This window comes from Ascaphus truei, chromosome 5 (genome assembly GCF_040206685.1).
Source record: "Ascaphus truei isolate aAscTru1 chromosome 5, aAscTru1.hap1, whole genome shotgun sequence".
Classification (NCBI taxonomy): Eukaryota; Metazoa; Chordata; class Amphibia; order Anura; family Ascaphidae; genus Ascaphus; species Ascaphus truei.
In genome coordinates, this window is record NC_134487.1 from 17128871 (window position 1) to 17147381 (window position 18511).

The 18511-nt window shown below is 44.7% G+C and overlaps 1 protein-coding gene across 1 annotated transcript in view; it reads right to left on the reverse strand.

Moving 5' to 3' along the window:
• IL15RA (interleukin 15 receptor subunit alpha) overlaps positions 1-18511 on the reverse strand; it is a 119847-nt gene that overhangs the window by 14522 nt on the left and 86814 nt on the right. Inside the window, exons 4-6 of the mRNA XM_075598913.1 lie at positions 8401-8667; positions 863-892; positions 711-777 (exon numbers count right to left, since the gene is read on the reverse strand). Coding sequence (XP_075455028.1) covers positions 711-777; positions 863-892; positions 8401-8667 — 364 coding nt within the window. The remainder of the gene's footprint in view (positions 1-710; positions 778-862; positions 893-8400; positions 8668-18511) is intronic.

The following is an 18511-nucleotide window of genomic DNA, read 5'->3' on the forward strand; positions in this document are numbered from 1 at the left end:
ATGCAGAGGGTATAGTGTATTAACATTTACTCATAAAGGCAAACAACACAGAGGTGAATGGTAACAAACTCACACTCTCCCTGCTGGTAATTTCTCCATCCACCTGGGACCCCAGATGAACTCATTTTGATGAAACATGTTGGGCCTTTTGATAATGTGAGGCCACTGTATCAACCCACTAAGGAATCCTGATTGGGAAACACCAACTGAGGAGACTGTTCCTGCTTTTGCATGCTGAGTAGCTGAGCAGCTGATTGAGGAGCAGTCACCACGGGAGGAGGGTTGAAGTGCGCCCAAAGTCACTTCTTGCTCATATACCAGCAGGGAGAGTGTGAGTTTGTTACCATTCCCCTCTGTGTTGTTTGCCTTCATGAGTAAATGTTAATACACTATACCCTCTGCATTTGTGTTCGTGTCTTCATATGAGGTTAACTAGGAGTCCGCAGACCTGAGGATTTCACTATATGGAGCAACAGTATTTTGTGTATTTCAGTGCTATTTATCACTGGGTTTATTTGCACATTTACTGTACACCTTTTGTCACTTTGCGCCACAAGCACTTTTTGGTTTAGGTTGTTAAGCTGCGGTTTGGGGAAACCGCTGTTGTTCAGGCAGCAGCTTGACTTTATCACTATATTTGTTGCACTTTAAGTTTTTGTTTCACGAGAATCAAAGCCATACAGCAGTATAAATGATTCTTATAGACTTACCTGCATTTTCCATAGATGAAGATGGAGAACAATATACCAAAAACAATGATGGCAGCAGATACACAGCCTAAAAAAAACAGAACACCAATGTCACAATTATATTCAGAAATGATCAATAAATGACTCTGCGTGGAACAGGTGTTATATCTTACCTATTACAGTGCGGCTTTCTTGCAGAGTTCCTACAAAATAAGATGAGACAATGTTATATCTGAATCAAGGCCTGACCGTTGACGCCTCCACTGACCGATGTGTCTGTAAGGTGACTGCATTGAATGTGATGCACTGTGCTACAGTATATTAAAGGAGCATATGTTTCCCCCACCCTAGATGGGAAGCAGGGGGTCCCTGTAGCTAGGGTTGCCTGGTGTCCAGTATAGAACCGGACTGTCCTGTATTTGGACACTCTGTCCAGTAAAAAATTAGAGGTAATACTGGACATGTGTATATTTCCCTGAGCAGGGCAGCTTCCTCCATCCTGATTGGCTGCGGCAGGGTAATGCAGCCAATCAGGAGGAGGGGTCAGGAGCCTGGGTGTGGGGCCAAGGAGAGGAGGAAACAGCATGGAGTGGAGATCGGAGAGAGGTGTGTGTGTCTCAAGCGCGTTGCACCTTTCACCATTGTGTCCAGTATTTTTGGAGAAGCCACCTGGCAACCCTACCCGTAGCTGAACTGCCTTAATTTCATCGTTGGGACCCCATGCTTCACTTGATACTTACCTCTATAGGTGCTGCTGGTAGTAGTTCTGGTAGGTGCTGGTGGTAGGTTTAAAGGTCCTGGTCGTGTGGGCCAATAGGAGGCCGCAAGGCATGATGTCACGGCTTCCTAGTGGCCCATGTGACACGGGAGCTTTAAAGCTGCCATTTTGATAACCCCACACAACCCAGCCGGAGCTGCTACCGGTACCCCCTATGGAGGCAAGTATCTCGGGACGAATGGGGTTCCCAAGCTGAAATGAACGCGGTTCAGCTCCGGAGACCTCCTCCTTCAATTCTATAACTAGAAAAGAAAGCAGGATTGCTACTTTAAAGACTCAATGGGGAGACGTACGAGTGGCAACTTTGGAGCAAAACTAGCAGCCAGAGAGGCATGTTCACCTTGGGTCCCTGCCCAAATGCATGAAGGTATTTTGCTTCAGTATTTGTGTGCCAGCTTCCAAGTTCGGAAGTGTCAATGGGAATTGCCAGGCACACATATTTAAAGAGATGTATCCGATTCTGCATCTCTGCGCACCTTTTTTTGTTGAACCTTTTCTCCTTTGCCAGACCAACATCAGATCCGGGGGAAAGCATAAACCGCTAGATAAAGCCATGCAAGGGTTATGTGAGCAGTACAACAACCAAGGGGTTCACATACGTTGTAAGAGAACTGTTTTTTTCTGTTTCTTGTGGGTTTATTATGGAATGTGATGGGTCCGTGACTTGGGTGGCAATAACAGCATTACGAAAAGCCATGCTTACATTGTACGGACAAGTTTGACCGATCACAGGCAATATAGTGTCCCGAGACCATGGAGAGGAACACATGTTTAGTAAGGCCCCTCAGTGTGTGCCTACAACATGGGTGCTATACAGATGTACTGTAGAAAGACTTACTGTTTCCGAGGCCGCGATTGCACTGTCCAATTGTCGCGCCGCTTGCTGCCCCGAAAACAGAAAGCAGCCCGGGAGGATTAACTCTGTTAAGGTTCATGCTTCTGAATGGGACCCCTCAGCGTTAATCCACTTGGATAGGTAGAGCGCGTATCACGTCTCTGTTCTTTCTGTTTAATCCTGTTGGGCCATCAGGAGAGAAGAGAAGCCGATACTCACCTTTTAGATGAGCTGCACAGCCACCCCCAGCAGCTCTGAAGGTAATAAGCGGTCCAGCCCCCTGAATGACGTGGATGCTACATCATGAGGGAGAGTGCCATAGCTATATTTGGTCATCTAGGTCATCAATGGGGCTGGCCAGACTGTAGACTGCTTCTTACTCTCAGAGCCGCTGGGGACGGCACACGGAGACAGAGCAAGCTGCGCAGCTCCTCCACAAGGTCAGCGTCGATTTCTCTCCCCAGCTGATGGTCCGTCAAGTGAAAGATTAACGCTTTGGCGGTCCAACTGGGAAGCATGGACCCCTGCAGCAATAATCCTCCTGGGCGGCAACGCTTACTGTTTTTGGTGACACGGACGGGCTGCAGATTTCAGCATGTTGGTCTGCGGCACCAAAATCAATAAGTCTTGCTGCATCTGCAGCTGTTCACAGATGTGTGTTCCCCGCCAGGTATTATTCTATCTGCTGGGGCCAACTTCAAAAGACATAAATTCCTGGGACATTCTCTGACCAGCAGACCAAAGGTGACGGGGGGGAGGAGGGGGAAAAGGGGGGCACTCTATTCACTATCATTACAGATTAACATTATGAAAGATAATTTCTGTCTGGTAGAAACCATACAAATATCAGGTATAAACCTGAAAAGGCAAATGCACCCAATTGTAGTGATATCAAATGTGAAAAGACAGCTGTGTTGCCAATATCAGATAATTTGTTTCCCCCTGAAGGATAAAAGTGGTACTGTTACTGGTGGTATCTATGTACAGTATTCGTCAAGTAACTTGGAACGGCAGGATGTGGTTATCATTAATGTTATTGGTACAGGGAGAGAGTTATGGGGCATTTTATACTCTCAGATTAAATTGAAGTTAAGCATAGTTACATAGTACATAGTTACATAGTTACATAGTAGATAGTTACATAGTTACATAGTAGATGAGGTTGAAAAAAAGACATCCATCCATCAAGTTCACCCTATGCTAGATTTAGACGACAGATACTTTATCCTATATATACAAACAAGATATTACCTACCGCTCACCTATTACAGAATTAATGTAGTATTGGAGTACATAGGGTGCATAAAGGAACAATAACAATTTATTTACAAAACGTTAATAGATACAACCCAAAGGATACCTAATTGCACTCACTATGAACTATTATTGAGCCGGAAAAATTGAATCCGTGGGTACTAATGTCCCGTTTGGCCACACACAATTGTGTGAACATTTAAAAAATCATTTTATTAAGGCAAACTACTATACAATAAGGTAATGTGATATACAATAAAATACGCGAAACATACGTCGGTTTTATGACGTCACATTGGTGACGCCGGTGGAGAGAGCGACGGATCGGTGAGCTGGGCACACACAGCTCAGGTCGTATGGCGATTTTTATTATACTTAACACATGGTATACCTTATAGAGTGGTAGTGTTTAACGCGCTTTTAGTACTTACACCACTGAACAACTGTGATCATTACGGAGGATTACCTGTGTAGCATTAGGATTGTGGCTGTATGCTGATGCGTATATATATATGGTTAAGATGTGTTTCATGCTATTTAGCTAACAGCTGTTATTATCGTGGATACAATTGTATCTCTGAGAACAAGTAACTTCAGTGATTACACTGCCACCGAGAATACCACACCTGATTAGGGAAACACTGCAGCATAATACACATATTTTTTCAGTAATCACCTAAAAATAACTCATTCTATTTATGTCGAATTAAACTAGTGACAGTAATCATAAAAGTTCTAAACAGGTTTTGATGTTTGACAAAACGGATAACTAATGAGTTCATTGAAATAGGTGCTGGAATACAGCCGGCTGGTAACTACCACTTGTAACTGTTGCATTAATTAAAAAAGCAACAATATTACCACCTGTAACTGTTGCCTTGATTAAAATAGCAACAACACTGTGGTTAAGTCTTGTGCTTGACCATGAGTTATTTGCAACCGTTGCCTGTATACATCAAAGTAACATAAGTTGCAATTACGTCCTGTTCGCGTGCACTTCCTATGTGGATCTGTGCTGCAGCATTTTTGTATTTCGGCAACCTGATTTGTTCCTGTGGTTAGCATGTATACTACTCTCCACTAACAAATACACATCGCCAGACCTATCTTCTAAGCCCTGTAAGGGCACATTCAGATAGATCTAATGCCTGTGTGAAGATACACTACCGATTCTATTTGAGTGACCTCCCCGAATTTTTAATAGTTTATTTTATTGTATATCACATTACCTTATTGTATAGAAGTTTGCCTTGAAAAAACATATTTTTTTTTTTAAATCTTCACACTATTGTGAGTGGCCAAAAGGCACTTTATCCTATATCCCTACTTGCAGTATATTGATCCAGAGGAAGGCAGACAAAAAACCCCCAGTAAAATATCATCCAATGATACAGTATCTCATAAGGAGAAAATAAATTCCTTCCTGATTCCAAGAATTGGCAATCAAATTACTCCTTGGATCAACATCCTTCCCATGTTTACTTATTTGGTATATCCCTGTTTACCTTTCCTTTCTAAAAAGACGCCCAACCTTTTTTTTAAACGAATCTATTGTATCTGCCATCACAGTCTCCATGGGTAATGAATTCCACATTTGAACTGCCCTTGCTGTCAATAACCCTTTCCTTTGTTGCTGGTGAAATCTCCTTTCCTCCAACCTGAAGGGATGACCCCCAGTCCTTTGTACTGCCCTTTGCGATGAATAGTTCTTTTGAAAGCTCCTTGTACTGTCTCCGAATATATTTATATGTAGTTATCATATCCCCTCTTAGACGCCTCTTTTCTAATGTAAATAAATCTAATTAATAAGTTAGATTGTCCATCCCCTTTATTAATTTGGTGGCTGTTCTCTGCACTCTCTCTAGTTCCATAATGTCTTTTCTAAGGAGTGGTGCCCAAAATGGTACTCAATATTCAAGGTGTGGTCTTACTAATGCTTTGTAAAGGGGCATAATTATGTTTACTTCCCTTCCATCTATTGCCCGTTTGATGCAAGATAAGATCTTGTTTGCCTTTGCAGCTACTGCATGATTTGGGGCACTATTATTAAGCCTGCTGTCTACAAGCACTCCTAAATTGTTCTCTATCAATGATTCCCCCAATTTATCCCCATTTAATTTGTAAGTCGCCTGTTTATTCTTGTTTCCCAAATGCATAACCTTACATTTATCTCTATTAAACCTCATCTGCCATTTACCTGCCCAAATTTCCAGTCTCTCCAAGTCCTTCTGGAGAGAAATTACATCCTGCTCTGATTCTACTACCTTATACAATTTAGTATCATCAGCAAAGATGGAGACTTTGCTCTCGATGCCAACTTCAAGGTCATTAATAATCAAGTTAAAAAGCAGGGGTCCCAGTACCGATCCCTTAGGTACTCCATTCACAACCCTAGCCCAACCTGAAAAAGTTCCATTTATGACAACTCTCTGTTGTCTATCCTACAAATTGAGTCCAATTTGTTTTATTTTGTACACTAACCTCTTGTGTGGAACCGTATCAAAAGCCTTTGCAAAATCTAAGTAGACCACATCAACTGCATTACCCTGGTCTAAATTCCTACTAAGCTCTTCAAATAAACAAATAAGGTTAGTTTGGCATGATCTATCCTTCATAAATCCATGCTGACTATTACTAATAATTTTGTTTTCCATTAGGTATTTCTGAATATTATCCCATATTAAACCTTCAAGTAGCTTCCCACTATTTAAGTCAGGCTTACAGGTCTGTAATTCCCCGGTTGTGATCTAGCTCCCTTTATCAGAGAAGCCAGACTTAAAAGTGTCACAGGGAAGAGAGTAACAAATGGGAGATAAGACACACCCATAAGGGCCGGTCCAGGCCTCTGGACATTGTCACAGATGCAAATCTTGTGGTTAAAAGTGAGGATTCTGAATCCCTAACACAGATCCACTCAGAAGGTGTATGCTGGATATACTTGGATTTCATCTATATAAGGATGTCTGTAACTCATTGTGATGTCCCCAGTATGATGTCATGTACCGGAGGCTGGCGGTCTATAAAAGCCAGGACTCTGTACCTAGCCGCCTCACCAGGTATTACTATCTTCCTGCTTCCACGGTTTCTACTAATGCCAATTCATAGACTATGGGGACATAGCAAATGGTACAGCACCCCAAACTCACCTTGGCAAACTACACACCTTCTACAACTCAATATGTCGCTTTGACCTCCAATGTAATAATAGCACTCATCACTGTGAAATGCTCAACTGACTAGATTGGCCATCATCTGAGTCTAGGCACAAAGTTCATTTTCTCCTGTCTTGCCTTCAAATACTTTCTGGGCAAGCTACCCGCGTATCTGAACAAGCTCCTCACCCCTACCACATGCAGCACTTATCACCTGAGATCTGACTTCAAAAGACTGTTCATGGTCCCAAGGTTCAGCAAAGTATCCGTCCGCTCCTTTTTCTCTTACCGTGCACCCCAAAACTGGAACACTACCGGAGACTCTCACATCCACCACCAGTCTAAGTTCTTTCAAAACTAAAGCTGTCTCACATTTTAATCTGGTCTGTAACATTCGTCTATAACATATATTATCTTTAACTGTTCATGCGATGTCTTTAAATATAACGTATAACCCTATTCATGTAACGTAACCATGTAATGTTATCTTAACTCTGTGCCCAGGACATACTTGAAAACAAGAGATAACTCTCAATGTATTACTTCCTGGTAACACATTTGTATAAATAAATAAAACAATAACAGAAATATACTGCTTGAATATAATATCCTTATGCAGTTTCGGGTTGAGCCAGTGTTTAACTCCAACTCTTATACAAAACAATTTGGGAAATATATAAAGTTCTCCAGATCCCAAATTTATGTTAGATCAGAAATTCCCCCCATCTCAATTGAAAATGTATTTAATGTTTTACAGAATCAGAGCCAGGAAGTCCCCAGAGTTGAACCGTGCTATTTTTAGCGCCAAGATATTTCCCTTTTTATGTGCTGGTGTTTTGGGAAATTAATATGGCCACCATCCAAGCCTCACTCGCACAAACCAAAAGGAAGCCGCAGTGTCTGAGCATGACATCGTGGCTTCCCATTGGGCGGCCCCGGCAGCCATGTTGATTTTACTTACATTTCATCCGCACATACAGTAAAAAGGTCATTATGTTTGGAACTGTGGAGTTCTCTGGAGCTGGGAATAGAGCAGCTTAGCTCCCACAAACACGTAACCAGAGACAGAGAGCAGCGCACAACGACGAAGTCCTGTTTCCAAGCAATCTCAGTGGAGAATAGACGCCTGTCTTCGTCGCAGCGCGCTGCTCTCTGTCTCTGCCTACATGTTTGTTGGAGCCTTCATATTTAGTAGATAAATGGGAAGTACCAACGTTGGAATGGGCGTGAAGACGGGGTTCACCCCCCCGTCCCCCGAAACATTGCCCCCACTCATTAAATGGTTTTCTCTTTTAGTGCTTTTGTATATGTGTCTTCCCCTTCTTTTTTTACTCAGTACTACCCTTATCAACCACAGTGTGGATAAATATACATTCTTATACTGTTTATTTTTCTGTTCCCTCATGTTTTCATTGTCGGGTGTATGTGTTTTGTGTTTCGGCACCAGTTGCATACGTGTGTGTGTGTGGGGCATGTTTTTTTTTTATAGTTTGGTTGGCTTCGTGGCCCCGCCCCCTCGCCATGGCCACGCCCGCACAGCCCGTTATGGCCACGATCGCGGTATAGCGCTCTGCACGCGCCGCCCGGTCGCAAGGCGGGCGTGCAGGCGCGTGCAGTGGGGCCTCAGCCTTAGAGTTGTGCTTTCTGTATCATATATTTCCCAAGATGTGTTATAGTTTCACGCCCACTAACCTGAAAAGTGACCTTGTCCAATGGTTGTGGTCGAGGTCATTGTTTCTCCTGTAACAATACTTCCAGGCTCTTGCGTTACTCTGCTATCCTTTATTGTGGCTATTGTGTTCCGTGGTGAAGGCTCCGCCCGCGGTGATTGTGTATTAGCTTTCACTGTTTCGAATGTCTCTTGTGCCGCATTTACCGTCGTTGTCAATCTTTCCATTTCTGTAGATGGCCCAATTCCAATCGTTGTTGTTGTTGTTGTTGAGGTTGAAATGGTTGACTCTGTAGAAAAAATTATAATTATAAATACAGATCCAATCTTTTAAGTAGAAAAAAAATATTTGAGAGCACTTAATAATAATAATAATAATAATTCTTGTATAGTGCTGCTAGTTTTACGTAGTGCTTTATGGAGAGATTTTGCAGATACTGCCCCGTGGAGCAATCTATGGTTTTGGTGCCGGAGGCACAGGGAGATAAAGTGACTTGCCCAAGGTCACAAGGAGCTGACACCAGGAATTTAACCAGCTTCCCCTGCTTCAAACTCAGTGCCAGTCAGTGTCTTTACTCACTGAGCTGCTCCTTCACCCTTAAGTTGAGTCCTTCATGGGCGTTCATTGGGTAGGTGCGAGTCAGGCGAGTCGTTTCATGGATATACAGTAAGGCCTCTTTCATACGGCGGGTTAGGTTCCAGACCCCCGTCTAAAAGCGAAAATTGCCAAAAATCTATATTCACCTGCGACATCCCGTCCCTCCTCCCTCCTACTCCGTCCCAGAATGCAGCATTCCGGAAGCAAACGGAGTGTATGTGCAGGTGTGGCAGGCAGCCCCCCGATTAAATCAACCTTATCCATGTTTACAAATAAAATACGCATGGGTGAAGTCAGGAAATATTTATTTATAAAACCGCCGTATTAGCGGAATGCCAAAAAGCGGGGCCCCACTGTAAATCAATCCTTGCTTGTTGTGGTCTTAGGCCAGGTCCCCGCTGGCTACTGCAGCACCCGCTGTTGGGGACGCTGCAGGGACAAAAGCCGCTGCACAATGGGACCGGGCCCGCTGCGAGGGGGGGGGCGCTGCGCTCCGCCGACAGTGACTCCTGCTCGCAAGAGAATTGTAAGCAGGAGTCGCGACCGAGCGCTAAGCCACGCCCCCCAGCAGTTCAGCCAATGAGGGCGAACCTGCCGGGTGACGTCACGCCCCCCCCCCCCTGTCTTTTGGTCTGCAGCTCCCTGCAGACCAGGGGAATCGGCTGCACGCGCCGCCAGCTTCGCTGACGCGCATGCAGCGCAGGTACTGTGGCCGCAGCCTTACATGTGCACCATGTATAAGCTATTTACTGAAACATTATAGTAATGTTCCACGCACATAGTAACGAGTATACATGTATTGTTGCACTTTATTCTTTGAAGGTACGTCTAGATTTTTGTGCCTGGTTGTGGATGGTACCATGTGGACACATTTACGGTTCCTCTCTCGTGATGTGTGAAACGTTTGTGCATATTTTTGCAAAAAGCAACTAAAACCGCCACATTTTTGGAGTATAATTACACTCAATTAAAGCAACTTTTAATGCGATCTTTGTAGTGAGCGTGCATTATATGTCAAGTTGATAATCATTCATCTAAAACAGGGGTGGCAAACTCCAACCCCCAGGGGCCACCAACAGGTCTTCAGGATATCCCTGCTTCAGCAGAGGTGGCTCAATCAGTGGCCCAGTCTTTGACTGAGCCACCTCTGCTGAAGCAGGGATATCCTGAAGACCTGACCTGGTGGTGGTCCTTGGGGACTGAAGTTGACCACCCCTGATCTGAAATGTTCATGGATACTTTGGATCTCTCCCCCCTGGATTAGGAGAGCTTGTTTCCAGTAACGGAGGTCCCGGGCTGATAGTAGTTACGCGCAGAGGTGTTGCGTCTCCTAGATTACATAAAGAATAAAAATAATGCTGAATGAGCCACTTGGGCTATTTAGCATGCGCTCCGTTTCTAATGTACAGTAACAGAGGAGACCATAGTCTCCACATATTTTCAAAAAAGTGATCAAAGGGTGATCACCAAAAGGTTCCCATTATGCTGCACTCAGCCTATTTAGTTCCTTGTAATTGAACAGTAGGTGTCCCTAAGTTGCATTAGTATTGCAGACACCAAGGAGGTAAGTACAATAAAAAATGAATTTTTTTTTATTAAACACTTCTATCAAAAAACACTCTAATAAAATATTTAAAAATCTTGTCTCTATTATTAGTACACTGTGTGCTAGTTACTCCAATAGTATTTATGCCAAAGAATCCTGGATACCAAATTGCCTCCAGGTGCTAGTATATGCACTGATATGGGAAAGGAAACACCCTAAATGTGGGTATACATCTCAAACTTAGTTTAACATGGTTTCCCAGTCTGTGACAGAGTGTTCATGTGTTCATTTGTATGGTAATACAGTTTACAAAAGTTCACAGTGTATATGTATCTCTGATACAATCACAGCGACAGTGGATGCTGTATGTCAGGTAATGCTGTTAATGTTATACACATATGAACCCTATGATATAGAGTGTATCAATGCTGTTTCACTCTCGTAACACCTCTCAATATATTAGGATCACGATCAACACAAACATATATATAATCTGTTTCAGACTCAAGCCTATCTGATGTTATTCCCAGATGGCTATAGTGGATAGACGCTGGTTGCGGCTCAGGATCACAGCCAAAAACACTGTGTGTCCAGCAAGGGGTTAATACCCTCTACGTATACAGTACACACAGCTTCTGGTGCCTCAATAGATTGTATTGTATTATTTGTCTTTATTTATATAGCGCCATTAATGTACATAGCGCTTCACAGTAGTAATACATGGGGTAATCAAATAAATAACAGATAATATAAATAACAGATCATGGGAATAAGTGCTTTAGACATAAAAGTAACATTTCGGAAGAGGAGTCCCTGCCCCGAGGAGCTTACAGTCTAATTGGTAGGTAGAACGTACAGAGACAGTAGGAGGGAGTTCTGGTATGTGCGTCTGCAGGGGGCCAAGCTTTATGTATCCACAGTGCTATTCATATGCTTCTTTAAGCAAGTGTGTCTTAAGGTGGGTCTTAAAGGTGGATAGAGAGGGTGCTAGTCGGGTACTGAGGGGAAGGGCATTCCAGAGGTGTGGGGCAGAAAGTGAGAAAGGTTTAAGGCGGGAGAGGGCTTTAGATACAAAGGGGGTAGAAAGAAGACATCCTTGAGAAGAACGCAAGAGTCTGGATGGTGCATAACGAGAAATTAGGGATGAGATGTAAGGAGGGGCAGAAGAGTGTAAAGCTTTAAAAGTGAGGAGAAGAATGGAATGTGAGATGCGGGATTTGATCGGAAGCCAGGAGAGGGTTTTCATGAGGGGAGATGCTGAGACAGATCTAGGAAAGAGTAGAGTGATTCTGGCAGCAGCGTTTAGGATAGATTGTAGGGGAGACAGGTGAGAGACAGGAAGGCCGGACAGCAGGAGGTTACAGTAATCAAGACGGGAGAGAATGAGGACCTGAGTCAGAGTTTTAGCAGTCGAGCAACAGAGGAAAGGGCGTATCTTTGTTATATTGCGGAGGAAAAAGCGACAAGTTTTAGAAATGTTTTGAATGTGAGGGGCGAATGTGAGAGAGGAGTCGAGTGTGACCCCTAGGCAGCGTGCTTGGGCTACTGGGTGAATGATTGTAGTTCCAACAGTAATGTGGAAGGAGGTAGTAGGGCCAGGTTTGGGAAGAAGTATGAGGAGCTCTGTTTTAGCCATGTTGAGTTTAAGGCGGCGGAGGGCCATCCAGGATGATATAGCAGAGACATTCAGAAACTTTGGTTTGTACAGCAGGTGTAAGGACAGGTGTTGAAAAGTATATTTGTGTGTCGTCGGCATAGAGGTGATATTTAAACCCAAAAGATGTTATTAGGTCAGCTAGAGAGAGTGTGTACAGAGAAAAGAGAAGAGGTCCCAGGACAGAGCCCTGGGGTACCCCCACAGAGAGATCAATAGAGGAGGAGGAGGTGTTAGCAGAAGAGACACTGAAAGTACGATGGGAGAGGTAGGATGAGATCCAGGATAGAGCTTTGTTCCGAATACCTAGAGTATGGAGAATGTGGAGGAGAAGAGGGTGGTCCACTGTGTCAAATGCTGCAGAGAGGTCGAGTAATATGAGCAGAGTGTAATGACCTCTGTCTTTGGCAGCATGGAGGTCGTCAGTTATTTTAGTGAGGGCTGTTTCGGTGGAGTGAGCAGAGCGGAAGCCAGATTGTAGAGGGTCTAGGAGAGAATAGGTGTTGAGAAAATGGAGCAAGCGAGAGAATACAAGACGTTCAAGGAGTTTAGAGGCAAAAGGCAGGAGGGAGACAGGTCGATAGTTAGAAAGACAGGTAGGGTCAAGCTTGTTGTTCTTGAGTAATGGTATGACTGTTGCATGTTTGAAGGAGGATGGAAAGGTTCCAGAGCAGAGGGAGGAGTTAAAAATGTGTGTGAGCGTAGGGATTATAGTAGGAGCTAGAGGTTTTAGGAGATGGGAGGGAATGGGGTCAAGAGGACAAGTGGTAGAGGGAGAGGAGGCGATCAACAGCGACACATCCTCCTCTGAGACAGTGGAAAAAGAGTCAAGGAAGGCATGAGGAGAGTTAGGAAGAGGTGTAGGATGGGAGGAAGAAACAGAGGGGATGTTCTGCCATATGGATTCCACCTTTTCCTTAAAATAGTCAGCAAAGTCCTGAGCGGAGATGGAGGAAGGAGAGGCAGCTGAGGGTGGTTTGAGTAGAGTATCAAAGACAGAGAACAGTCGGCGTGGGTTAGACTTGTGCATGTTGATTAGTGCAGAAAAATAGGCTTGTTTAGCTTGCGAGAGGGCAGAGTTGAAACAGGATAGCATAAATTTGTAGTGAAGGAAGTCTGCGAGAGTGTGAGACTTCCTCCAGAGGCGTTCAGAGGAACGAGTGGAGGAACGCAGCATGCGCGTGTGGGAATTTAGCCAGGGTCTAGGGTTAGAAGGGCGAGTGCGGCAGAGAGAAAGCGGGGCATGTAGATCAAGAGACGAGGACAAGGCAGAGTTGTAGTTCCTGACCAGGTTGTCAGGGTCTGTAGCAGAGCTGAGAGAGGAGAGGGTGGAGCTTAAAGTGGACTCAAAGTCAGGTAAGTGAATAGAGCGCAGGTTTCTGCAGAACCGAGGTGGAGAAGGGGAGAAGCGAGATAGAGAAAATGAGATGAGATGATGGTCAGAGAGAGGAAAAGGGGAAATGGAGAAATCGGAGAGAGAGAAGTTCTTAGTGAAAACCAGGTCTAAGTAGTGGCCATCCTTGTGGGTGCTGGCTGCAGTCCACTGTTGAAGGCCAAAAGAAGAGGTTAGAGAAAGAAAGCGGGAAGCCCAAGGGAGAGAGGGGTCATCAATGTGGCAATTGAAGTCCCCAAGGAGAAGAACAGGGGAGTCTGAGGAGAGAAAGAAAGAGAGCCAGGATTCAAAGTGAGAGAGAAAGGCAGAAGGGGAATGAGTAGAGGTAGGTGGGCGATAGATGACCACCACATGAACAGGGAGAGGAGAGAAAATCTGGACAGTGTGAGCCTCAAAGGAGGGAAAAGCAAGAGAGGGAGGAATAGGAAGGGTTCGGTAACGACAGAGAGAGGAGAGCAGGAGCCCCACGCCTCCACCCCTGCCATCAGTGCGCGGAGTGTGGGAGAAGGAAAGGCCACCGTAGGAGAGGGCAGCTTCCAGAGCAGAGTCAGACTGAGTGAGCCAGGTCTCAGTTACAGCAAAGAGAAGCAGAGAGTGAGAGAGAAATAAGTCATGCACAGAGAGGAACTTGTTAGAAAGGGAGCGAGCATTCCAAAGGGCACAGGAGAAAGGGAGAGAGGAGGGAGGGTGGCAGGGGATGGGTATGAGGTTGGAGGGGTTAACACCAGAAGGAGTAGAGATTGCATTTGGCAGGCGAGGACGAGAGCAAGTAGAAATAAGGCAGGGACCAGGATTGGGAGAGATATCCCCAGAAGCAAGGAGGAGAAGCATGGATAGGAAGAGGATGTGTGAGGATGATTTGTAGGGGTGTGTTTTAGTGTAGGGGATATAGCTGTGTGGTGTCAGAGGACGCAGGTAAGAAAGGAGTTCATGTGAACTGAGAAGTGGGGAAGGAAGGAGAGATGGAGATATATGAATAGAGTTAGAGACATACTGAGGCTGGTAAAAGGAAGTGCATAATTTGAGAAGAAGTGAAGTCACAGCAAATATAAATGGTAAAGGCAGCATCACAGCAGTAATGATGCAGTCTGGTATAGATGATTTCCTCCTTTCCAGCGTAGTTCACATGCAGGAATCAGGGCCAGATGGAGTGTCCACTTCTTCCTCACTTCTTTTGACCTTCCTTTTAAACTTCAGTTGTTCAGTCGTCTTGCCACTTATAATGGGCCACTTGGATATGGGCTGCAGGCAGACTAGCTGTTCTGACTGGGTTTATATAGGCCTAAAAAGTCACCTGACAGTGGTTCTGTCTGCTTAATTAGCACATCTGAGGCACATTCAAACAGATTGTTTCCTACACAGGGTGTTCCCTGCCTAGGTGTCAATGCTTAATTTAAGTAACAGTTGAAGCAGACAGGATTCAGATATGGGATATTACCTAAGATTGTTTCAGTTGCATATACTGAAATAGATAATAGCTAAGCTGCACATAGATAGTAAAAGGAGCCATACAACCATAATTCATCTGCGTCTATGATCTGCATCTAGCGTCTGATCGGCATATTATTCAGCACGCTGTGTGAGACAAGTTCCTCCGGACAGGCTGACGTCATCAGTAGTTGCGTCGCCTGACTGCCCTACAGCTGTTTCGTGCCGTAAACCGGCACTTCTTCAGGGGGGGAGGAGTGACCCCTTTTCCTACCCAACATAGTCTCCACATTCCTGCATCGCCTTTGCAAGCACGTTCTGTAACTCTATTACAATATTTGCTGCCCAGTTTCGACAATTGCTCCCATGTCCCAGCACCTCTTTCATTGAAGGTGCATCCTAGCATAACCCTGATCATTTGAATGGAAAAATACAGTACTTCCTTGTTGCCTTTAGATTTGCACAAAACATCAATACAACGCTTAGATTGTAAGCTCTTCGGGGCAGGGGTCTCCTTTTCCTAGTGTTACTTGTGTGTCTGAAGCGCTTCTACACATTGTGTTATTTGTACTAGTTGTTATTTTATATTATTATGTCACGTGTATTACTGCTGTGAAGCGGTGTGTACATTGTCGCTATATAAATAAAAATATATATACATACAGTACAGTGTAAATGGTTCACTCATATCTCTAAGATTCTGCATTTAAGTGTACAGTACGTGTCTCTGTAAGTGTATGGATGCCGCTGTATGAGCAGGAAAGTCTGTATGTGTTTGTGACTCTAAGTGTATTGATTACAACGTGTGCAATTATTTTGCAGCTGCAATGTTACATTATTTTAGTCCTAACAGTTCTATTTTTTTGTGTCCATGTTACATTAAGATATGGGCTGAAGGAGCGGCTCAGTGAGTAAAGGCACTAATTCTGCACACAATGACACTGAGTTTGAAGCAGGGGAATCTGGTTCAATTCCCGGCGTCGGCTTCTTGTGACCTGGAGCAAGTCACTTTATCTCCCTGTGCCTCAGGCACCAAAAACATAGATTGTAAGCTCCACGGAGCAGGGACTTATTTTGCTTGTACTATACGAGAAATAAATATGTTTGGTTTGTTATGGCCCAGATACACAAAGCAGCGTTAGTCTATTTAACATCACATTAACCACAATGAACGGCGCGTTAATTCTCCCGCCTATGCATTAAAGAGAATAACGCTCCGATAATTTAGAGTTAACCACTGACATAACGTATCCATACATCTCTACTTATTTCAGGGTAACGTGCATGCAAATAAGATGCTAATGACCCGTTAGCCAGACATCGCAGGTCCGTTAAGGTTTAGCGCAGGGAAGCAACGTTACGATAAATAGGTCACACCTACACTTGCCGTTACTCACAACCAGACCAGGATTATCCTAACGTTATTTCAGTCAATAGGCTATAATGACAAAGGGATGTTAAAAGGGGGTACCCTAATTTATTATTTTGGTGGGGTACTTACAGATGTAGTAAGACTTAGGCCGCGCTTATAGTGCCGGCGATGCGACGTCGCCCGAAAACAAATGCATTGTCGCCGCCGCCGCCGCCGCGCGCGCTTATATTAATAACGTAAAGCGACGTGCCGACGCAATTTTTTTGCAGCCAGGAATATTTGATTTTTCAAGGGCTGTCGCCTCATGTGACAGCCCCTGAACCAATCAATGGCCTGGTCGCCCGCGCCGCCGCCGCAAAGCGAAATACAACTTTCGCACTATACGCGCGGCCTTACTGTTGTTGTGGTCGCAGAGAAAAATGCGGATACCCAGGTCCAGAATGCGCCCCCTCCTGGGGCCACAAGGACAGTAAGGTTTGCTGCCCTGAGGGGATAGTGCTGCGGGATCCATGCTTCTGAATGGGACCCCACAGCGTTAAGCTTTCCCTTTATGGCCAATGAGCTGGGGAGACAGCGCCGTACTTGGCGTTCAGATGAGCAGCGCACTCTCGCATTTTATTACATAGGTTTGTGGCAGGGGGTCTCCAGAGCTGGACCCCATTAAATACAGGTCCAGGGACCCCCTGCTTCCCGGAACCCCAGACCTCCGTATGGGGTATACCAATATACCAGTCAGAAACACATAAAGAGATGTATCTGATAAAGTATACTTTAGGTTATGTAACAAACTGTATAATGTATTTATTTGTTACTATATGTTATATATTGTGTACCAACTACATTATGTGTGTACGACATTACAATTATTTATTAGAATAACTACAGAGACGGAAATACTTAACTGAACATTTATTCATAGACACTGTTAAAGCGCTTTGGCCAAAAAATAACCCGATCAAGCAAAATGTAACACAAACAATGTCAGGAAACACAAAAAAATAAATATTATCTCTTCCTTTTGCCAGCAGAATGGACAAGATGGCCAGACCCCCTTGTAATTGTCCTCCCAAGCCAAACAGCAACTTGGGACACTTGTTGACCAGGTGGACTAGGGGAAGTAGCAGGAGGAGGAGTAGGTTTAGGAGGAGGAGGTAGAACAATGGGACTGGCAATCAACAGCCAAACCCCCGAAGTCGCCAATTTGTCCCTTGATGTAGCAGGAGTGAACACAGTCGAACGTTGCTAGCTGCTTGCTGCACTGCACAGGTGAGCCCCTTTATAGCACCACTCCGCAGGGCTAAACTGCTCGTCACATTCGTGGTGTGCTGACGCATCAGTTGGGTTATGGTGCGGAAATGCCTGTTGCAATTCCGCCAATAGATCATTATGGATCTTATTGTACGCGGATTGCTGCATGCGCTTCGACTGATGCTGGCACTGCCGGGTGGCCTGGTCATAGCGCTCACGTGACACCTCTACAGGAGCTGAGTAGATGATGGATCTGGAGGCGCAGCAGGTGATGCACCTGATGGTGCATTAGTTGAGGAAGCTGGTGGTGCAGAAGGTGATGGAGATATATACAGGCATACCCCGGTTTAAGGACACTCACTTTAAGGACACTCATGAGTAAGGACAATAGCACCATACCCATGTCCGTACGCTCGCTTCGCGAGTACGGACACATTCTGCCCTACAGACTGCCGTAGTAGTGACGCGCTGATTCCCCTCGCCCAATAGTCAAACGCCAGCTCACGCATGCGCCTGTCAGCACGTCCTGAACAGCAATACCGGCTCCCTAACTGTACCCAAGCATCGATAAGTGGAAAAAAGGTAGTGCTTCACTTTAAGTACATTTTCGCTTTACATACATGCGCTGGACGCATTGCGTACGTTAATGCGGGGTATGCCTGTACTCTTCCGGAAACTCGGTGAGGGTTATTAACACTGTTTTCTCCTCTTCCGCAGTAGGTTACCAGCTCCAGAGATGTCTGTCTGCTTGATGGTCCTTCAAAAAATGTAAAGAATATACAAAAATTAAATACTATAGTGTTTGGGGACATATAACACAATGGCTATAGAGTTTGTGAAACGAATATCACCATTCTAGCCCCTGTCACTAGTTTTAAATATATGGGCATATGGC